At 38.6% G+C, this 23,991-nt stretch overlaps 1 protein-coding gene across 3 annotated transcripts in view; it reads left to right on the top strand.

The window, feature by feature from the left end:
- Nucleotides 1-23,991, top strand: part of plxnb2b (plexin b2b) — a 130,110-nt gene that overhangs the window by 86,522 nt on the left and 19,597 nt on the right. For all 3 annotated transcript variants that reach the window (XM_084933913.1, XM_084933911.1, XM_084933912.1), the window contains 19 exons: nt 1,401-1,589; nt 1,718-1,849; nt 2,789-2,889; nt 4,178-4,304; nt 4,760-4,919; nt 5,489-5,600; nt 6,116-6,227; nt 6,576-6,677; nt 9,393-9,485; nt 10,021-10,108; nt 10,443-10,609; nt 11,695-11,843; nt 15,420-15,525; nt 16,235-16,371; nt 16,824-17,006; nt 17,995-18,088; nt 20,930-21,127; nt 22,447-22,632; nt 23,717-23,853. In XM_084933913.1, the coding sequence (XP_084790039.1) occupies nt 1,401-1,589; nt 1,718-1,849; nt 2,789-2,889; nt 4,178-4,304; nt 4,760-4,919; nt 5,489-5,600; nt 6,116-6,227; nt 6,576-6,677; nt 9,393-9,485; nt 10,021-10,108; nt 10,443-10,609; nt 11,695-11,843; nt 15,420-15,525; nt 16,235-16,371; nt 16,824-17,006; nt 17,995-18,088; nt 20,930-21,127; nt 22,447-22,632; nt 23,717-23,853 (2,573 nt within the window). The remainder of the gene's footprint in view (nt 1-1,400; nt 1,590-1,717; nt 1,850-2,788; nt 2,890-4,177; nt 4,305-4,759; nt 4,920-5,488; nt 5,601-6,115; nt 6,228-6,575; nt 6,678-9,392; nt 9,486-10,020; nt 10,109-10,442; nt 10,610-11,694; nt 11,844-15,419; nt 15,526-16,234; nt 16,372-16,823; nt 17,007-17,994; nt 18,089-20,929; nt 21,128-22,446; nt 22,633-23,716; nt 23,854-23,991) is intronic.

Raw genomic sequence — 23,991 nt, 5'->3', positions numbered from 1 at the left:
TCCCATTCATGGAGGTGTCGTGATATGCCTACCTCCCCTAGGTGTTTTTGACTTAGATGTTACGAAGCCGTTTTTCTTATCTATGGAAATAATTTTTCTCAGGTCTTTATGTGTTGCTGAGCTCGCCATTTCATTCCTTATTTTCTAAGAAAGAACCAGATTTTTAATTTGTTTTATTCTTGAAGTTTTTATTATTTCTGTCCATCCAACCATCTATTCGCTTCCGCTTATCCTTTTTCAGGGTTGTGAGGGGCATCTGGAGCCTATCCCAGCTGTCTTAGGGTGAGAGGCAGGGTATACTGTGGACAGGTCGCCAGATTCTGGTTTATTTTTTCAGCTGAATGTTAGCCTGTCTCACTTGCACTGACATGTATTTGGGCATTTTTAATTACAATTAGAAAGAAAAGCTATAAAATGTAAATTCGACACTTCAAACCACCTTCAGATATTACGTCCGCTTCATTTGTCATGAAGTAACAAGGGAACTGGCCTCACCTGGAACTACTTGTCAGTCGAATATCGAGTTGGTTTTAAACCTCTAAAAAAGGTGGACTGTGTATAAAAATGGCTCAAATTCCCGAAGACGTTTTGGCAAAGATTTGCTAAAATGCCTTGAGTTAGAGCTTAAAGTTTAACTTCAATCACATATTGATTATTTGATTTAAAACCTGCCTTTGTGGTGTAGAAAGACAAAACCACCAAAATTACGCCTTTGTTCAAGTTATAGGCCGAACTTTAATATGGCTCACTCTCCTCTCACCATGTACTAAATACACCTGTCAAATTTGGCGGTCTATTCATGTTTTAAAATTTTCCCTTTGCTGCCTCTGACATGTCAAGACCGCTGCTACCCTGCACCACTGGTTGATATTTTAGCTGTTTCACATCTCCAGCTCCCACCATAGGGTCTGCAGCTGTAGGGTATTTACTTTAGAGAGTGACTGAGCTTAATACTGAGATCAGCACCTACTCAGAAATAATTGAAGTATTCCATGAACAATTTTCATGTGCTAAAGACTTTTTTAGTTATGGCCCAACTTAACTGGTTATTTTACATTTTTTACTTGCATGTATTTGTAGTTTCTTGTTTAGTTATCATTAACACGAGTTTTCCTATTGTTCTCGCCTCAGACTTCCAACTCTAAAGCAAATACTTACTTGTAATTTTTATTCATTATTTTAATTCATTGTTTTAATCAAAGAAGAAAGAAGAAAGATCAGTCAAAACAAAGCCAATTTTAGATTGTAGATTAAAATGGTCCAGTGTTCAAAGCACATTTCCCATCTCTGTTATAAAGTTTAAGTAGGATACGAACAGTATTGCAAGGACATTTAATGTTATTGGAGTGAAAAGCAAGCAACGTCTAATCGTCCCTTCTTGTTATCCTTTCCCTTTACAGAAGGATGCATTGGGAAACTTCAAGTGTGGTGCAGAGCATTTGCTTTCGCCTCTGGCAAGCAAGCCAGCATTTGCCTTAAAGGCAGATGCAGTGTTGACCATGTCGGTCCATCTGACTGCTGTAACTGTTGCTGTGGAGAATGACCACACGATTGCCTTTTTGGGCAGCGCCAACGGAGAGGTCTTCAAGGTTGAGTTCTCTTGTGGTTTTTTTTTTGTTGGACATTTTTTTCCTCAGTTTAAACTTTTATCCTTTTATCCTAAACTTTTAAAATCTCAAATTTGTCTTACCTTTTGTTTTTTGTTTATTTTGTCCAGGTACACCTGAGACCAGGTGAATATGGCAACGAGCCGTACTCCTATGTTGGCAACAACATAGGAGAGAAGGTCAACAAGAACCTTTTCCTTGACCAAAGCCAGAGCCACCTCTACATTACCACAGAGAAAAGGGTGTGTGTGTGTATATATTTAACACTTATTATACATTACAATTCAGGCAGAGTACTTGCTGGTGCTAAGACTGAGCTCCACAAAGACTGTATTCATTTAAAAGAGAAAAAAATTGATCCAAAGCCAAAGAATTATGCTGTGGGTATGCACGGAGAAAAGCCTGTATGGTGCCACTGTAGAAAGCTGCCTTGATTAAAATGAGAGATGTTGCTTTCAAAGTGTCTTATAATATAAAACAAAGTGTTAATAGCTCTGCTGAGCAGCCTCAGTCTAATGTGGAGAGGAAAGCTCACTGTCTTAGAGAGCGGGCACATACAATACCATTTAAATATTGAGATGGTATTTTTAGAAGGGAAGACATGGACTTCACAGATCACAATCAAAAGTAGCAACGCTAGCTGCATTAAGAATAGATAAACAGATCTATACAGAATCATGGCTTTGTTCTTACATCCACACAGCAGACCAATCACAGCACGAGTATTAGTATTTTATAATAAATAAATAAATAAATATATAATAATCAAAATTATTTGCTCCGTTGCTTTTTTAAGTTTGTGATTTCAGAAGTTTTGCTTTCATTATATTGACTCACATCTGTTTCTGCAGAGGGGGAAGAGTTTCTAATGTTGATGCTGTTAAACATTCAGATTTTATCTGAAAAATACTGATGTCTTGAAATAAGATCTAATGGATTGGCTGTAACCAGGGTGAAAAACAATTTCACCCTGGTTACAGTAAACATTCAGTGTTTTGTGTTGAATAAACTAAAGTAATTAAACATGGGGAGAAGACACGAGAGACCCCACTCGTTCCCACTCAGCACACCTGCAACATACTAAGGAACATTTATAGCTACACTTTAAATACTTGTTATTTTTGTCCAGTGTCTCCCTTAAGGTGCACCTTTTGATCATATTTCACGTTGTAATAATCCAGATCACCAAGGTGCCAGTGCAGACGTGCCTCGAAATGAAAGACTGCCAATCATGCGTGGGACTGAGGGACCCTTACTGTGGCTGGTGTGTTTTGGAGGGCAGGTGAGGAACACACACACACACACACACACACACACACACACATATAAGTACATTCTTGCATGCATTTACAAATGCATGCACACAGCAACAGACTAACACAAACACCCACACATGCAATTCCATCTGTAAAACACAGCAGGATATTTGTTCAGTGTTTTATTGCAGACACTTTTAGTACCCCTCAGTGTTTATATTCCATCTCCTGTTGTCCGTGCAGCCGTAAGGAATTAAAGCTGTTTGTCAGCCCCACACGGCGAAGGCAGGCTGTGCAATTTACTCTCATCAGTCTATATTTATCAGGGTCTGGAGGGTAGAAAAGTGTGCATGTATCATGTGTTTTACAGGGATGTGATCATGACTAGGAAAAAGAAGCAAACTCCGTCCCTCTGGAACTATCTGATATATCCGATGCTCATACTGTGCAACATTGTGCACGCTATTTAGTGTTAGAGCTGAAATCTGTTTATCAGTTGATAAGTCAATTGACAGAATATGAATCAGCAACTTTTCATGAAGAATTAATCAATTCAGTCATTTCTCAGGCAAACGATTCGATGATTTGAGCTTTTGAATAGGATAATTCTGCAATTTTTCTTTTCCTTCAATTGCTGAAAATGATTTGAAGCAGTGCTTAGTTCGTTTGCTTCTCATTTATGAAAAAAATCAGTCCGTGTGATTTACAGTGCAAATTTGATGTTGCATTATATCCTGTACTTCTGTTTATGTGCACAATATCAGCTCATCTCTGTGTTAGTTTGTATTTCCTTCAGAGTATGTATTTTAGTCTTTGCTGCATTTAGTGCTAGATTGATTTTATCAAAAAGAAGTCACATGTTTTTATCTCTCCTGTGTATTTTGTCTGATTGCAAAGTCATTTTTTGTCTTTAACAGTTTCATTTCTTGCATCATCACATAATATGAATAGCTTCATTAAAATTATGTTCTATTAACCAAATACCTTAGATGCTCACAGCTGGGAAGCTTGAACAAAGGAGTATTTTTTTAGTACTTTGCTTAAAGGTTTTATATGTGTGTGTGTGTGTATATATATATATATATATATATATATATATATATATATAGTTAAAGTTAAAATGACCCTACTAATGTAGTTACCATTGAGGACCTTGCATGTTTTTCTTTTTGATACATAAATCTTTATTTTGTGCACAGACCCTGCTGGAAGTCACGTAGGCATTGAGTTGTTATTTACAAACTGACTTTTTGTGAAAGCATTCATGGCATGTGCAGCTCAGGCTGATGGGATTTTCTCATCCTTCGTCTGAAGGTGTACCAGGAGGTCTGAGTGCCGACGGGCAGAGGAGAAGAATGGCTGGTTGTGGAGCCCCAAGCAGCAGTGTGTCAAGATTGTATCCTTCTCTCCTTCAAACCTTTCCTGCAGAAAGACCGGCAAGGTACAGCTCTGTTTATTCCTCACTCAAACTGTCTCTGACTTCCTTTGTTCTTTTTTTATTGTCCCTCTTTTCTCTGCAGTACCTAACTCCACTTACATGCAGTGACTGAGTAATAAACTGGGAATCAAAGACCTCGAGCTCTAGGTCTTCCAGCTCTGTATTGATACACCCAGAAAAATCCAAACTGTCTTATTATAACCTGCGTGGCTGATTTTCTGAAGATTGAGAGCCTCTTCCTATTCCCCCATTTTTTACTTCTTCTGTGTTCCTGCCCGTCTGACTCACACATGAATTCCCATCAGCAGCATGTCACTCCTTTCTCTTTCTCAGTTTCTTTCTTTAAAAAGAGAAACAGTTTCTTTATTATAACTTTGGTTACGCAGAGATACAAATTCAGTGAGATGTTACAGGCTAAGACGCCACAGTTTCCAGTCAGTATGTTTTTGTCTGTCCAGGTGAACATCAATATTCCCTCCCTTCCTACCATTGGACACTCTGACCGTCTGCAATGCAAGATTGAGTCTTTCCAGAGTAACGGCATCATGTCAGACTCTGGTGAGGTCTCCTGTGATCTGCCCCAGCCTGGGCTTATACCGAAAACACCTGAGGGCCAAGGTATGGTCTCTTTAACTAACCTGCCACGTTTCTGTCGTCTTTAAGGTCTAATGTCTGTGCTTCTCCATGATGGTTAATGCTGCATTACTAACTGGACAAAGTGGGAAATGGGCTGAAAAAAACATGAGGTTAAGTTAATGTCAGCTGGCAAATTCTCCATCATTTTGTTGAAGAACTTACAGTGTCCAACAAATTTGCACCAGAAAATTACACGAAGTCAACACACTAATCTAATTTAAGCTTTATTATTTCAGTTTATAGTTTTTTGTATCAGTAGTCAGCAAACATCTTGCCCAAAACAAAGTGAGTCCCATAAAAATGGCTTTATAAACAAAACATGAAACTTTTTTTAAATACAGCTCAAGTTTTGGCTTTTATATACTAATATGCCGTTCAGGCAGTTAAATAATCACTGAACTGATTCTGAGGAGATTTATCAAAATATTTAATCGCTCTGTTTTTTGTCTTTAAATGTACAAGCATACTTGACATCTTTAATATGATAAAACTTGTATTCACATAAACAGCTAGTGTAACACATTTTAACCACTGTTTTACTGTATCTTCAGACTTTGTGGCCGTGGCTATCAGGATCTTTGTGAATGAGACTGTGGAGTTGGCCACGCGGGAATTCATGTTCTACAACTGTGCTGCCACAGTGAGGAAATCTGAAAACACACCGTGAGTCAGGCTGTTAATCTTTCAGTTCTGCTCTGTCACTCAGTGAAAATACACAGTGACATGGAACACAGCATCATCTGACAACCTTGATGTAAATGTATCACCGTGCATGAGCAGATGAGAGATCAAGGCTCTGTTTGTAAATTGTGATGCATGGTGGTTTTGAATGCACCTCTTGCATTTTCTCTCCTGCTTCCGTTACCAAGCCGAGGAAATTGCCTCAGTTTCCTTTTCATTAATCAAAAAATGAAAGTCGATCCTGGCTGTTTTTTCCCCTCATTTTTTTCTGCATTTCTTTCACACAGAGGAACGTGTGATGAACGAGCTTTGCTTATGTGAAGTTGCAGAGATCCATTTCATTGTCAGCAACATAGATTTTTGTGCCGGACGCTCTCTGATGAGTTTGCATGTTTTAGATGTTGTTTGTGTGTGCTTTTATGTGTGCATGCTCTACCCTGATTGTGCATGTGAAAGTATTTCCTTATCCAAGTTGGTCCATATTTCTGTGTTTTCAGGTGCATGTCATGTGTAAGCAGTCAGTGGGGATGTCAGTGGAACACGCAGGACCACACCTGCAGCGATGCGGACAACAGCGTGGTTGGTTCCCACATCATCAAGCACCGTCAGGTTAGTTCTTTCTGACAGGTCAAGGACTCTTTTCTGTCATGTATGTGTATGATAGATGTGGAGAACGACTATAGCACAAGTTTTAAAGGACACATCTAAACTTTACATGTGATTCACCGCCTGAGTGGTCCAAACTCCTCCTGAAAATTAATAAATACACAAATCCCACTATCAGCTGCCACCATCTTGCATGACAAATGTTGCAGGGTGGAGGATATCAGATTCCAAGTCAGCAGATGTTTCAGCGATATAGTTATCTGTCGCCACAGATGAGGGTGTCTGTTAAGTGGTTAGCATGTTTAAAATGTAAATTATTAAATTATCTAATTTGTTTTCATTCTGTTTCAGAGCGCAAACTGTCCTCGGTTCGAGAATCCAGATCCTGTGCTCATCCCTGTGGGCTACAAGACTCGAATCAGCTTTGAAGGCATAAATCTGAAACATTACCAGGTAAACTGGCTCCACTCCACCCCCAACATGCATCTGAGTTCCACGGAAAGAAACACTCTCTTTCTGTTTGTGGATATCCCTTTGACAGAAAAAAAGAAAAACACAACAGGTTCATTTTTAGGCTAAAAGAAAGGAGAATGAGCCAAACTTGTTTCAGTTTTTTCTACTCTTGCATCTGTTAATGAGGGGTTTTAAATTGGCCATAGGTGTAAATGCCAGACTGAGTGGTTGTGTCTCTCCTTCAGTTGACACCTCTACAGGGTGTATCCTACTTCTTGTCCCATAACAGCTGGAATTGGCTCCAGTCCTCCCACCCATCCCCACTGTGTAGGATAGGGAATTAAGAAAATAAACAAAGTAATGCATATGTATGATATCACAGAGATGGGGTCCCCCATATCAGTATTAGGGGTGGGCGATATAAACGATATACGACAGAAACGATATAAATTTGGCCAGCGATTTTGACTCTACGCTCTATCGCATGTTGATGATGTCATCAAGCTGCGCCTGTTTTGGTCGAAAGCATCGCAGTGGCTAAAACCATTATCATCTGCAAATTATGGCGGGCGACAGTCATAGCAAAGAGATGAAGCACTTTTGAAATATGGGGAAAGCCAAAAAATTGCGCTTCCTCCACTTCCGTAACATTGATTCATTAATGTTGAATTCTCTCGCAGCTGTTCTATTCCCATGTTGTTGCAGTATATTAATAACTAACCTTGTATTGTGGATGAATAATCTCAGTTGTTCTCCTGATTGAAGTTTGGCCCGTGTATAGCATCCTGCTATGCGATTGCATTTGTCCCTGACCACCAGAATCCCTCACGTTAACTTTTATCAGTGGAAAAAAAGTTGGCGTTCATCCTCCAGCTTCACTGTGCTAATGTTATACTAACATAGCTGTGTCGCTAGCAATCATGTAGCACAACATTATATACCAGGTAGTTCAACTTCAGTAACCCTGCAAACGCCACTGCTGTTTAGTTTTCTGTCTTCATTTATGTTGGAAGTGGTAGCAGAGCTGTACGTTTTAATTAGTTTCAAAAATCTCTCAGTCAGAACATGGTATGAAATGTTTAGGTGTGAACTAGCGAGCAAACTTCCTGTTAACTTCTAACTCCGTTAAATTTAATAAATTCTGTTTTCATGGATGCATGGATGTTAAACTTAATTGTTACATCTGATAAAGCAGCAACGCTGATGATTTAATTAAAGATGAAAGAATTTAGACAGTTTTTAACTCTTTGACTTTGGGACCTGAAGGGACGGAGCTTTGGACCCAGATTACTCCGCGAAGCTCCTCACTACGGCAGCTGTAATGCTCTGACAATCCATCAAGCCGTGCGGCTTACCAAAGTTGTACTAAAACATTTTTTAACAGATTTCTGCAGCCAAAATCGATTCGAGGTCAGTAAGCACAACCAGAATTCATACATAAGGCACACTCTCGATTTTTGAGAAAATTAAAGGATTTTAAGTGTGCCTTATAGTGTGGAAAATAGGTTATACAGAAGAAAAGAATATATCGTGATATATATCGTTACCGCACATGCTTCAAATTATATCGCGATATGAATTTTAGGCCATATCGCCCAGCCCTAATCAGTATACAGTTCTGGCTGTAAGTGATGATACCGCACTCTTACCAACTGTTTAAATGTTGCAAATAGGGGGAAAAAAAGTTAACTTAAAGAGATTGAAAGGAAGCAAAAATGGCTCCTTTAGACAGTGAATGAACTTTGGGGGCCACACCAAAGTCCAATATAAGATAAATAAGGATTATTTTGTCTGTGAATCATGCAAAGCTACTCTGGTAAAGTTTGATTTTGGAATTGGAAGTAATGATAATAGTTCCCCTTTAATCCTCTCAGGCTCAAATTACACTTTTTGTTGCTAATGCACAACCAAGTCCTGCAGTGGTACTTCTGAGTAAAAAAAAACCCATAAAATATGTATGTGGGGTAATCAGGTTGTTAGTTTTTAACAAGTTGCAAATCGGCAACGCCTGCCGTGAGAGGGTTAAGACTGGAGTGTTCTGCTGGAAGAGGGCTTAAAACGTACTTTTTACCATTCAACCATAGCGAACAGGTGCGAGGACACCTGTCTTTGTGAACAGACTCAAAAAATCTTGTGAATACAATTACTTGGACGTCTCCTTGGATGTTTAAACTTACCATAGGCAAATCTAGGAAGTTAAGGGGTGGCACTGGTGACCGTCAGTATTTTTGTTTTTTGTCATGATTATGCAGAGTATCTTTCCACATGAATAACATTACAAATCCCAATTCTTTTACAATCAGACAGCAATATAAGCTGTAACAGTTCACTTAGTTGTCACACAAAATACATCTTGATAATTTTCTTTGAATGTGTGACTTCTGATGGACTTTATTGGTGCAGGTTCCCGGAGATCCATTCATGTTTCATCAATCAACATTTTGACAGCTGATCTTTCACAGCTGTGAAAATCAAAACTTTTAAGCCCTGTGTGAGGGTTTTATAATCACACAGCTTTCTGGGCTGTTTCCTTTTGGTTGTTGTGTGTATATGTTCAGTGTTGCTGATGTGATTTTACACACTTGAGTAGAAACAGAGAAACTGCTATTGTTTCCATGCTCTATACAAAGAAGAGCATCAAAGAACAGTACTGTAAAAGTATGATCAGCATGAATACACATCAGCATTTTTGTGTTTGTTTGTGTGGTTCTGCAGGGTCATCATTTCACCATTGGCAGTGAGCTGATGACAAAGGAAGAAGATGTCTCGTTTGAGGGGGGACCATTCTACACTTTCAGTGGCTTCAATGTGAGCATGACCCCTCGCTTGACATTTGTCTTGATGCAACACACTCAACACAGGTCTTTGCACTGTGACTGGTTTGTGGTCCTAGTATTCAAAGTACAACCCAGAAATACACTGAAAGAGTGAATGTATATATTCTGCAGCAAAAAAACTGTGTGAAGACTTTCTGTTTGTGAACAGCTGTATTTATGTTCCACATTTATAAAAGAAGTCAACCTTTAGCCTTTTTTCACATTCCCTTTGATATTCTCTAGCTCCCTCTAATGGACATGCTCCCCTCGCTGGAGAGTTAAACACCATCTCCACATTGTGAACTTTGTGATTGGGAAGCTCAAACAGTGCTTAGCCTCCAGCTATGTTCTTTTCCAACATTGATTTCTGTAGCTGAAAATCTGCCAGACTGGGTATATATTCTTTTTTCTTTCTTATTTTCCCTTGGCGTGGGGGAGCAGCAGCCCACACTGTTTGCAGAGAAGAGCTTAAGTGCCATTAATCACAGGATTCTGTATTAATAATTCATTTTCTTCCAATTTCTTAGTTTTTCTATGATAAGTCACCGGAGACCAATGTTCTGTTCTACGTGAAGGACAAGGAGTCTGGCGAGAAGATGGACAGCACGGTGAACGGTGTGTCTTCACATATTAATGAGGAGATTTTATTTTAACGCCCTGTGTGTACACGGCAAGTCCCACTGTGGGGCTTCAGCTGGATTTAAGGAAGCTACCTTTAATCTGCACTTGAAAATTACAAAACATTACTGCATAATCTAACATCTTTTTACATGAAGGATTCAGATAAATGTATGTTACTGCAGAAGTCACTTGAAATTAGATTGTTCGGAAAAATGTTGCATTGAGGATGCAAGAATATGCTCTTTGAATGTGCAATAACATAATATTCAAAAATTAGCATATTAATATAATCCTAATTGTTTTTGTTTCCTCACTATTATCTCTACAGTCACACTGTACAACTGTGCCGTTGAGAGGAACGACTGTAGTCTTTGTAAGAACGCTGACCCAAAGTACAAGTGTGTGTGGTGCAGCAAGAAGCAGGCGTGTGTGTATGAGAAGCTCTGCGATCCTCTCCCCAGCAACACCGAGTGTCCCGACCCCGAGATCACCAATGTGAGTCGTCACAGTGCTGTCATGACTTCATGTTTACCTTTGAAATGGAAACTGTACCTTCTTTAAAATCTTGTGATTGGATGTAAAAACACATTGACTGTGGTGATTGGACTGAGGTCTTCACTGGCCGTGTATTTTTCTTCCACAGAGGAGTTGGGAGTGTGTTTCTCCTTGAGAGTGTGCGGCGCTGTTCCTTAGCACATGTCGATCGGATCAATTCTTTGTTTGTTCACCTAATTGTTCGTGCCTCTTTGTCATTGATAAAAATCCATCAGTAATTGTGTTTATATCATTCTGACAGAGGCTATCACCTAACCCGCTGCAGCCTGACAGACAGAGATACTGCAGATAAATCACCATGACTTTGTATGTTGTTGAGATTCAACTTAACAACTATACAAAGGATTGCAGTGAAATTTTCTGAAGACGTTGAGAGTCTGCAGTGTTGACCTTTATGCTTTTATTATTCATAGACACTTGTGCCCTCTTTTAGCCCATGTTCAGGTTAAACGTATGATAAGGTACACAGTGCAGTAAACATCATACCTGCTATACATTAGCATGCTAGCTTTGTCACTGTGAGCATGTTAATGTTACAGTGCAGTGTGAAGCACCATTATCTCTTTAAGTACAGCCTTACAGGAATGCTGCACACTGTGTGTGTCTCGCATTAGTGTATTTTATTTGAAGTTGAATTCACATTTTTTAAATTAAAAAATTACAGGAAAAATATTCAAAATTCATTTTTTACTATAAAATGTTCAATTTATCTCCGCACAAAAATGTTTGTTTTTGTTTTGTATTTACCAGAACATCTGCTTTTATATTTTAGTCAGGTTTTCTGACCCACAAAAACAATATGGGTCATGTTCAAATACATGCACACATGCATACAGATGTGACTCATACAGTATTGATGTAATTCTCCACTTGGCCTTGAATATTAAATACTTAAGTCAGCTCAATACTTGGTTAAACAGACTGTGTAAATCTCTTGTATGTTCTTATTACACAGATAATCTGGTTAAATCCATTTCCAATCCCTTCTTCCTATAAACACCCTCCTATTACATCTCCACATCCAGATCAGCCCTCTTTTCGGCCCCGTGCTGGGAGGCATCTCCATCACCATCAGCGGCTCCAACCTCGGCATCGATCAGGGAGACATTAAAAGCATCACGGTGGCTGGGAAGCCCTGCATTCATGAGCCAGAAAAATACTCCGTCTCCAAAAGGTAAAGTTGCCCACATGCAGTTGTGCACTATGCACAGGACATGTAACCCACCTGGAGGCCATTCAAATGTGGACAGGTTTTATCAAGTCTCTTTTTAAATGTTGTATACTTAACTGTGTTAGGAATACTTTCCTTTTGCTCAGGGTAACCTGACTACAGGTTTTAATTAGCTCATTCTACAACTGTATTGATCTGAGTCTCCAGACACAGTTTGATTTAGAGACAGTCACAGTTTCCAGAGGGAAATGTCAGTAGTAGAAGAAGTATTCACTTTTTTTCCTTTTCTTTTCATAAATGTGCAAGACAACAATGTAAAAAAGTCGCGTTGCAGATTGATTGTTCAGTAAACTTTTTATAACCGTTCAAGCCAGGGTCAGTCTAAATGAAGAGTGGGCCAATCAGCCTTTTAGTGATGTTTTGGTTTTTAAGCATATCATTTGAATATATTTAAGTTATTTTCTGGATAGGAACCTAAGGCGCAGATTAAAGTTGACAGAAACTGAAATTAAAGCTATAATATTTGCATGTAAAATATAGTGAGGTATAACAGCAGAATATTGAAACACTTTAGTAAAATACAAGTACATGGAAATTCTACTTAAGCTCTGCACTTAAATAAATGTACTGAACTTATTTGCCTTCTGCTGCTACTACACCACTGAATGGCACTCAAGCACTTGCACATGGCTGCTGATTGAGAGGGTCTTCCTTTTTGCCCTAATGTTGCACACATCCTTTGAGATACATGTGTTCATCAAAGCACTATAAGTATATGTCAGTGATTTGATAGTGTCACACACAACTTCTTCTGGTGGTCTATTCATGCTTCAGGCACTACCTCATCCTTCTACCTCAGGTGTTAAATGGACTGAGCTCTGTGAAAAACATTGAATGAACTTTAGGTCAAGTCAAGCAAACTGTACTTCAATAACAGCTGTGTTTAAAAAGTGCTCACTTCATACAAATGGTCTATAAAAAAGAAAACGGCCACATCATTGCCCCACAGCCGCTGGCCAGAACTGTTGACACCTGGCAGGATGGAGCCACATTTATGACAAAATCTTGCCCCACCATCTGCATGATGAGACATAAAATAGGATTTATGAGACCAGATGGAAGTGTTTCTCCCTTAAATCATCCACTCTTGGTGCTAAATGCCTCTGTGCTCCTGCTGTTAGCTGTCCTGCGTGTTTGTGCAGCAGGTTGTTCCTCATTTGCCTAAAATCTGGGCAGAGTTTGCATTGTGTTATTTCACTCTTTCACATCTTAGTTTGAGCTGCTGGTTGTTTGGTCATGACCTTCCTGTTGGAGGCGTGCTATGAATGATGACCATTTCATCAGCTCTGCATTTTCCCTCAGAACTGTTTATCACATGGTTTCTGTTAAACTCCAGACATTGACATTCAGAAAAGAAAATCCCTACAGGGACAGAAGCAGAGAAACTGTCTGAAGAAATCACGCTACACTCATAGCTGCTTAGTCAAAAAAAAAATTAAACAGTTGAACCTGAATGTGAACAAACAAAAACAACTGCCTGCAGTTTTTTAACTGTTGCCTTATCTACTAAACTAAAACAAGAGACATTAGTTGTTAATAATGGCAAAGATGGGCTAAAGATTACAAAATCAGACTTCTCCAGTGTTTCCAGTTTGTTCTCTTAAATGGCAGATCCAGGTTCAATAGCTGTGTAGGGTGGACACCCTGTCTAAATGGTGAGACCTAAAAGGCACATACAGCTGACTGTCATCTGCATAGACATGATAAGAAATGTCAGTAAAAGATTGGACGATGCCAAAGAAAGGAAATAATATAATATGAACCCTGTGGACCTGGACTGAACCCTGTGGAACCCCACACATGAACCTGCTCATCCTAATAGAGAAAGTCCTGTCTGACAAGGAGGAGGAAAATCAACACAGCACCAGAAATATAACCCAAAACCTAGAACCTATTAAGTAAAATGTTATGGTCAATGGTATCAAAGGTTGCACTCAGATGAAGTAAAATGATTACAGAACAAATCCCTGCAGCAGAATCCACTGAAAGACCTTTATGGATAAAGATAGGGGTCTCAGTGGAGTGCTGCTTTTGAAAGCCAGACTGAAAAGGGTCAAAAATCTGTCATTTGCATAGTAAAGATTTGAACTGGCTTTCTAAAATAATTTTAATCATTCAAAATTACCAATAGAGGTGGCATTAAATTGGGCTTATTCTGTAAAGGAGTTACAACAGCATGTTTAAAGTAGGATTACCTCAATGAGCTATTAATGAAGCAATGATGGACCAATGCTTGTGAGAGTCCCAGACAGGACAGAAGGAGGAACTAACTGTATGGTCACCATGAGCATGATGAGGTTTCATCTTGCCTTTTACTGTAGTCAAGTCATGTAGTCAAGAAGTAAATGATTCAGGACACCGAGCACCATTGTTACAGGCGGAGGAACCCGAGGAGATTTTGAAGTTCAGGACCATCATCTTACTTACAAAATGACTGAAAAAACAATCACAATCAGAAAGTAACAGAACATGCAAAGGTGCTGTTGACGGTTTCAAATAATACCCTTGGATTATTCTATTACAGTTTATTATTAAAATAAGAGGATCTAGCTTTTTCATTGCCTTATTATAAAAGTGAAGAAATTCTCTGAAATATTTACCATGGACCACTCAACCCATGGACTTCCACAGCTACTCTGCTTTTTAAAAGGAATGTCCAAGGCCACAAGTTCAGAGTTATTACCAGTTTTGTAAGGAGCGACCTGACTGAGAATTGCAAGGTAGTGTTCATTAATGGTGGCAGCAAGGAGCTCAACATTATTATCAGAAGAATTAGAAAAATTTAAAAAAGAAGAAAACTTGAAAATAACAGAATCATCAATGAAGCTCCTGCGCTTAACACAAACTTTGAAAAAACAAGTACGAGTTACACGAAAACAAATTAATTTATGTGCAAATGGTCAAAGATAACACCATAAGTTAGGACCAAGTATGTGTGAGTAGGGCCCCAAACATGTTCAATAAATTTAAAGAGAGGAACTCCTGAGTTGTAGTGCCTGATGGATCCTCAGCATGAATATCCCCAACAAATGTGATTCTGTGTATATTTAATAGTGGAAGATAAAAATCTTTAAAATAGCATACATAGCAATTTTGATCATAGTTATCTCAAAGGAGCTATAAAAATTATATTAATATATTATATAAAAAACAATAGAATTTGACATAAAAATATATTTTTCAAAATTTCACGTGTTCCACGTCTACAGCCGGACATCTGCAGTGTACTAAAAGTGAACGTTCTCCATGACATTGTTCTAAAAATGTGAAGCTTCATTCTCACGCTGCCACGACTCAGAGATAAACGTAAAATTCTGTTTCTCACTACAAAAAAAAGTCATTTTAAAAATATGACTTGTTAGCAGTAGAGTGGACATTACCATCATAAAACTGTTGAAACTTGCCTTAATATGTAAATAGTAAATAATTCCTTACCCAGTTTTGAGTTTCCAGGTCAAGTCCCAGCATTTATTTTTGTTTATTTATTAATTTATTTATTTTTTCTGTTGTTCTGATCAGAGTTGTGTGTGAGATTGGACCTGCTGATAAAGCTGACTGGGGACAGGTTGAGATCGAGGTGAATGGGGGGAAGAGAGGAACCTCCTCTGTTTCCTTCACCTACAGGGTAAATGCATATACACACAAACACACTCACAAACACACACATATACACTCACAAACACACACATATACACTGTCCTCAGCTGCACATCCTCTGTTGAGTTGTACAGCTTCTTATTGAGAAATTAAACTCATCCAAAAGCTTTCAGCTGATTTTGTTGTTTTATGGACTGTTTTATGTTTTCCATTTATTAGCTCCAGAGAAACTCTTATCAAAACATACCAAGGGCATGACAGTCAAGAAGACTGACCAAATACAACATGCTAAATGTAACAGTAAATTAGGCACCTAGATGCACATTGCTGTGGTAATTTACTGTACAGTAAGTCAAAATGTGCAGGCATTCCTCTTTAACCAGATGCTGTGCAGCAGTTCCCTTTGTCACTTTAATACTCTAAGAGGCTACAGCGTAGCTGTTTAACTGGCTTTTCATATCTCTGGCTCTGCTAAAGCTTCCCCACAGGGGAGTGCTCCTCCTAACTGTTTGCTCAGCAAATTGAGGCAGATGTGGTGCTTGTGGGAGTTTGTGTGTCTGAATGTTTCCGAAAGAGTGGGTCGGGTTAGATCAGGCTGAGAAGCAATGTTTCTGACATGGAGCTGTATCTGTGTGTGTTATTCTTGTGTGTGCCAGCATCTGCCAGTAGTTAGAGTGTACTTGAAATATGAGTGTGTATTAAGGTGGTATTTGGTGACACCCTCTCCCCTTCATTAGGACCCGATGCCTGAGGAGGTGACGCCAAATAGAGGTCCTAAAGCAGGGGGAACCCTCATTACAATCTCTGGACTATTTCTGAATGCTGGCAGTAAGGAAGATGTCCAGGTTACCATCGGAGGGGTGAACTGCAGTGTGTAAGGATTTCTTTTTTTCAATAATTCTCATTCAGGCCAAACTTTTTCAATTCAGCCTCTTTAGTTAATAGAGCTACTTGTTATTCAGACATTTAATTCTATGCAAATTCTGCTTTGCACACATTTTGAAGTCCATAAATTGATTTTTTTATATATGTGTATATTCTTGAAGCAAAAAATTGAATTGACCTAAACTTTAGTGTCACAATGAGGAGGGATTTTTTTCTCTTACAATTTTCCTGTACTGTTGTGACCACCAGTGCTCTGTCAAAACCAATTCACGGTGACATTTTAGACAGAGGTAACAGAAAAATAACGAGCAAGAGAAGCAGCAAAACCAGATTTTAACAAGCTGTCAGCCTGCTGCCATGTTGGCTTCCACTGCACGGTGACCTTGTGCCACCCCCACTCCTTCAGCCAGCGAGTACTGAGCTATGTCCTTGTCTTGGCAGGGAGCACTTTGGAGAAAATATCACCTGCAGGACAGGAGAATACCGCGTGGATAAAGTGCCCTCTGACCCTCTCGACGTCGTAATGAAGTATGGAAAGAGAACCACAAAAAGCATCCCGGCTACCTTTCGGTTTGTTGAAAACCCCACTGTGCAGGATCACCAGCCCAAAGCAAGCTTTGTCTGGTCAGTTTAACACAGCAGTATGCAGTCATGGTGTTTGTGACATTTACTCTATCTGTTTGTTACATGTTGTATTTTTACTGCCTTCATTTTACCTTTTTTTTTTTTGCTGAAGGGAGTTCCAAGGATCTACTTTTCATATTCACTCTGAAATATCTGAAATATCTACCTAATAATACTAATATAACCAAGTACTAAATGCATTCTGTACATACATATGGTCTTACTGAGTAGGTATGATCAAAAAATCATAGTTGGATAAGAAACTCTCCCTCTCTGACTTGACTAACTCTGTTATTTTGCGAGTCCAAATTTCCCCAACCTGTAAACCTCAGAAGTGTGAAAATGCCATTCTGATTACTGTCTTAATGGCCAAAAATAAGAGAATAAGACACAGGCTGACTTTTACTTTTGAATATTTGCTTTAAAATAGAAAGAAAAAAGCTTCTAAGTTGACATTAGTGACACAGGCAAATAGGATTGTTCTGTATGTAGAAAACTGAACACTTAGAAACTTACCTGCCTTGTTCTTTGCCCTGCAGATTTCTGTCTGAAGCTTTGGGAAACCTTAATAATGTCATTAAACTTCTTGTGTTTAAAACTAGGATCTAGGATTTTTTTCCTCCAAGAGTTGCTGAGTGTGCATGCGTGCGTGCGTGTGTGCATTTAATTGTGATTGGCTGAAACTGGCTGAACCAATGCTGCTTTTGGTGTTGTAACAAACTGCTTGATAATTGCTGAAAATTGATGCATTTGATGGTTCCCTTGCTTTTTCTGCTGCAATTCTGACACATGATTAGGTACACTGACTAAAACAACAGACGACAGTTTGTTTTCATCTCCAGTGAAAATTACCCCATGTGTATTTTAAGAACTGTCTGTCTTCCTGTGAGCTTGTGCTCTCGTCTTTGTTTGGCTGGGAATACATTTGATTAATATGTATTTTCCTGTGTTTTTGGTGTGAATAGATATGTTTGTTTGTGTGTTTTAGTGGAGGGAGGAACATTGTGGTAAAAGGCTCCGGATTTGACATAATCCAGACTGCAATCATGAAGGTCCAGGGAGGCAACTGGTCGGCTTCAGAGGTTCCTGTTCATTTTCCGTATCTTCATCTGAGTCAATGCACTGATGCATCTGACAGTCATTATCTTAGATCTTCTTACCCTTTCTCTTAAATGTTGCTTTTTCTCCCATGTTTTCCCTCTCTCACAGTACCACCACTCTTCAATCCCCCCACTTCTCATGAACCCCAACTCTAGTTTTGATTCATTCAAACTCTGTGAAGCATTGCAATTAAACGGACACACAACAATAAACAAAACACACATGTCCACTCCTCCTTGCTGCCACTGATCAGTGAGATTTTATAATACTTCATGTCACTTCCTGAGCCATAAATCCCTAAAACCTGTAGGATTGCAGATATTGCCACCACTGTTTCACCCTCACCCAGAATGTAACTATGGCCCTCGTCCAGCTCAATCAGGTAGGACTGACTGTGCCAGGGAACTTTAAGGACCTGCACACAGCTTGCCACCGTTTGCCCTCCAGTGTACTGGGCAGTCTTAAGAAGTAGCAGTTTTGTTCATTTAATTTAAAGGAAACAATTTTAAACCAGAATTAGGGTTACTGAAGATTATGTGCCTGTTTCACTCTTCACGATTTTACTCCCGTCCCAGCGAAGTCCCCTGGCCCTGCTACCAAGGGACAGAAAAATAATTTTCTGGCTGCCACAAACTAGCAGTAGATGTAAAGTGTTATCTCAAAGACCTTGGTTGGTCAGCCTCACAAGCTTCTCTTGGTTTAAGTCCATCTCTGAGCTAGACCCAAATATGAGGACCCATTATGGCTGCTGGCATATATTAAAAACATGTAGATTTCTAGGTCAAGTTGCTGACCTGAACTTTATTTATTGTGCGTGGTTTTATTCTCTGTAAAGACCAACTAGTTCTTATTTTGGATTTTAAACTTCCTGAGAGTCCTTGAGTCTGTGCAGCATATGTTTGTAGTTACAACCTAGATGGATTTTTATAGACTTCTAAATCGGAGTTGATTGGACCGCAGAAAATCCTACTAAATAGTTGCTACGAAATGTTTACTTATACCAAATGTGACTGTTGCACACCTAATGGAGCCAACAAAAATAACTTTTTAATGGATGGATCATTTTAAAGTTCCAGCACATACCTATGGTACAGTATTGTTTGTGCTGTTGGCAAAGTGATGTACCTAATCACACTGAGAAAAGTTCTTTTAAAAAGGTGGGTGGTTGTTTATCTAGAAGATAAATATGGGACTGATTTAATGTTTATATACAGCAAAATGGTATGGATTTATATTTGTTCCATCAAATAGAAATCTATATAATAAAAGAGGATTTCATAAATGTTAATAACATTCAAAAGTTATTTTGAAGACTGGACTAATTCACATACCTTCAGATCTCATTGTTTCAGGTACATTAATGCAGTGATTTATTCAACATTAAATTTTTGATACAGTCTCTAAATAGAGTAAACTATTTTTGTGGGTCCTCTGGAGTTCTTTAGTTTTCCTCCACTATATAAATGTAATTGTAGTTCAGGTCAGGTGGTTGCCAGGCAATGTAATGTTGTCATAATAGATGCCATAATAGTCAAATTAAGTGGATGCAAATTAGATACAGCTACTGCTGTCAAATGAAAATGATACAATGCTTTTATGAAGTTTTATATTTGCATATATGCAAAAAGTTGGTCATTTGCAGTCTGATTGTAGGTGGCTGCTAGGCAACATAATGTTGTCAAATCTAATCTAGATAACATGTAGCTGTGTGCCACATGTGGATGCTGAATCCTGATTGTGTAGGAGTATACGGACAGAGATTTGGCATGTTATAGTAGTGAGTGTAAATATATATTCAAAATGCCTTCATATGGGCAATTTGCAAGATTTTTAAAAGGTGAAGGGGAGAATTTGAAGAAATTCCGGTTTTGATATTATGCCAGAGACTTCTGTGACGTGCTTCTTCTTTCAGCTGCTCACAATAAGCATTAGAGAACCCGGTCCCTGCGGAAAGCTGTGAGTGTGTCTAAAACTGGTAGTTTTACACGTATTTCTATTGTATTCTACTTCTAAACCAATTTTAACCCTGTATGAATCACTTTTTAAAAGACAAAATATTTCAGAGAAAATAACAAATATCAAATTAACACCTTTTATTAACTTAATTATTAGCCTTATTTTCTGAAGTTTGGCACTTGTCTTAAAATTAACATTTGACTTAGAGCATGTGAATTTACAATGACACCCTGATTACAGTCTAGAGTCCAGATGTTTCCTAACCACCTATTGACATGTTTAGAAAGAGGGTGAGTCCCAATCACAGGATATTCTACATTGTTACACTGCACACTAGATACCAAAACATAGGAATTACTATTATGTCTGAAAACTTAAAATGTGTGTTCTCAGTCTTTCTGTTATGTATTAATAATGACATTTTGACGCCTTTGCTTTGTTCTGTTGGAAAACTTTACCTACTTGTAGAACCGTGGAGTTTAGCTGTCATGCACGTAGTGTCGAAACAATGAGAGTGACAGAAATATCACCATCAGTCCAGTTAATCACAAACAAGCATAGAAAGGCAGTGGAGGAGTGACTCAGTGTGAGTTATGATTCATCAGAGGCCTCATTCTATGATTGAAGATTGAGATTTTAATAGAATGACTGAAAAGACGCACATCATTTTACCTTCCCCATTGTACCAAAACAAGCTTTTTCTTCCCCCCCACAGTCTATTACCATGTATTATATTCACTCCAGTAACGCCCAGTGTTTGCATTATTATTTTTAGTGCTGCTCCATATTTTCCATGCTGTAATTTCCTGCATTTTTTGTCATGCTTGTATTTGTAAAACGTTTTACTGTCCTTCTATCCAACTCAGCTTGCCCATGAGAAGAACGACACAGTCATCCAGTTTCAGTCTCCAACAGTAAACAGCTCCTTAAACCAGCACTTGAAAACAGTCATCAAGCTGGACAATTGGGAGAAGGAGCTGAAGCCCTTTCACTACCACCCTAACCCCAGCTTCAATAATCTACAAAACAAGATCATCACTGCGAACAGCATGATTATCGTTACCGTGAGTACAACCACAAGGTCACTTTAATGCAGTTGCAGTACTATGTTTTCCCTTTTTTTCCTGAAGAGTCGGTGTCTGCTGTGTGTCCTAATTAAGACAAACTGTCTTATTATCTGACTTGAGGATAAAAATGGAAAAGATGCTGAGTTGCATTTGCTGCACATTTGTCATTTGAGCTCAGTGAACGCTTTGGCTTGGAAGTAAAAAAGATATTTTTTTAAAAAAGCAGCTTTCAGATAATGAACAATTTTTTTTTAATTTTTTTTTTTTTTAAATGTTCATTTTATGATATAATAAACACGCTTTTAGTGTAAAGCTGTAAAACTGTTTTATGACAAACACTGCAGGGTCACAAAAAGATTAACACCAGAAAACGCACATGCAAGTGTTTACACAAAAAGTAGTTTCGTAACACTTATCTGAAATCATGCAGTGTTTTTGGGCAGGGGCCCCAATTAAACAAAGCTTTGTTTTAAGTGGTGTTAAGCCAAATGGTTGAAAAGCCCTCCAAGTCTACCCACGAGTACACATTATTGTTTTAGCCACAGTATAACGAATGTTCATCTTTACGATAGCTAATCTGACACTTTGTGCTCTCGATATCAGACAGTATGTAGATGAGCTAGTAAATAAAACCCCGGTTTCTTTCACTTTTAATCTTTTCATCATCATGGATTTATTTTCTCATGTGTTTTGCAGCATTATTTTTACCTCTCAAGGGTGCCACTTCTTCTTTTTAAAAAGTCCAAGGTGACACTTTCACATTGCTTGTTTTGTTTGACAAGTGCAATAGAGCATTGTCACAAAAGGCAAAGATATGCAACAAACAAAAACAACTGAGAAGCCTGAGCCAGAAAATGAATCGATTTTTCTTATAGCTTATTTTTATGGCTGTTTTGAGCTCCCAGAGTATACCACCTCAAAGTTTCTGTTGATAAACGCACTTGTGGGGAAAGTCATATGCAAAACGTGTAAAACCTTTTCAGTTACTCAGGCGCTGATTAATTTAAGCTGGTTTCACCTTCTTCCAGCCGACATTAGAATAATTAAATGTCTGTAGATCCACAAGTGTGCTGCAAAATCTCAAGAAATTACTGAGAGTGAGGTGCTTACAATAACTCCAATCTTTATCTTTTTAATTACTTTTAGCTCATATTGGAGCAGTGAGGAGCTGTCGTACAGCACACTTCCCACCCATTACTCATAAAATGCTGCCGATAATGTTTTCAGTGCTCATCGTAGGATCTGTCTAATTAATTTCTCTCCCATGTACTTCAGTCACTGCCCTTAGAGCCTCGCATTCACTCTTCCCCCTGCAGGGTCGGGGATTCTCCAAAGCGATGACAACTAAAGAAGCACAAGCCTTCGTAGGCGACGTTCAGTGTGTGGTCAACACCCTTCAGGATGATAAGCTGTTCTTGGAACCACCTTCCACCACGCCTGGTGCTCGTACTCGCTCCAAACATCAGCACAGAGAGACGGGGTCGGAGGATCTGGAGCTAATGGTCAGAGCACACTAACAAATGAGTCCTGACTGATGAGCACTTATTTCAGTGAACGTTTTAATGCAACACTGTAAGATCACTGCTTCATAAATAAAAGTACTCGCCTCAAAATCTTAGTATGTTAAAGTTTTAAAGATATCTTAAGAATGAACTTTAAGTACTCAAAATAATGGTCTGTAATGGATAAAGGCTCCTTTTGGATTCTATGTAATCGTTTATTATAATTATACTGCTATATGTCATGCGTTACACACAAGCAAGCTTCTTTTTAGCCATTTATTTGAATCATAGACAAATTACTATGCTCTTTTCTTTCTTTTTAAAAAAAATTATATTGTTTGGTTTGTAATAAATTAGGAAATAATACGAATGAAGGCAGAGGACACTGGGTACTACTCAGGCTATTAGATTAATGGATAGTGGAGTAAAATACAGCATTAAAACTGAGCAAAGAAATCTTTCGTGCCCATGGTCTTTATCCTTGTACATGTACCTCAACTGTGTACTTCAGCAAAGTACTTGAGTAAATGGACCATTGCAGATCCATACACAGACTTGAAGATGAGAGCATGCATGCATCATGAACCTTTACTGTTCTTCTCCCGGCAAATCGTCTATACAATTTGAGATCCAATTTTTTTTTTCCACTGGTTGAACAATTTTCATGTAGCTACAGGCTCTATAATTGCCTGTAATTATAGGTAAGCCACAACTATGATGAATACCATACCTCTCCCTGGGTAATTCTTATTGTTATATGTCAGCGGCTGCATAAAGAAGTGACACCGCTAGACTATAATCCAGCTTTTTCTATATTGGTATCTGCTGCTGTTGATAAAGTGTCAGACTTGGTACGTTTATGTAATTATCCTCTTTATGCAACCCTACCAACCTGAACATACATACTTTAAAAATACTTTTAAGGTCCTAGAGCTGCTTTAGCCGAGTTGACGGTTGGAATCTAAACTATTCACATTTAGTTTTAATCTTTCTACTTCCTCCCCAGTATCGTCCGGTCTTTGCTTTTGACTTTGGCTAAAATGTGGAGAGCTTGTGCAAATAATAAGATTTTTTCTTTCTACAGATCAAGTTTGGGAAAGGGGAGTGGGTGGTCGACTCGGTGCAATACGAGAAGAAGAATGATTTCCCGCTCTACATCATCATCCCTGCTGTCATTGTGCCCATGCTGCTCATCATCACTATCTCTGTCTACTGCTACAGGTGAATTGAGCTATTTTAGGTTAACTTTATGCAGCAGGAGCACACAATTGATTGTGTTTTTTTTTTTTTTAAGAGTATAGGTACTTCTCCAGTCAGTCCCAGCTTTTTCTGCATTGTGTTTGCTAGTTTGTTTGTTTT

The sequence above is a fragment of the Perissodus microlepis genome, chromosome 7 (genome assembly GCF_051167445.1).
Source record: "Perissodus microlepis isolate ML-2025 ecotype Zambia chromosome 7, ASM5116744v1, whole genome shotgun sequence".
Lineage (NCBI taxonomy): Eukaryota > Metazoa > Chordata > Actinopteri > Cichliformes > Cichlidae > Perissodus > Perissodus microlepis.
The sequence above is the reverse complement of the archived record's forward strand: the minus strand, read 5'-3'. Positions and strand labels throughout refer to the sequence as shown.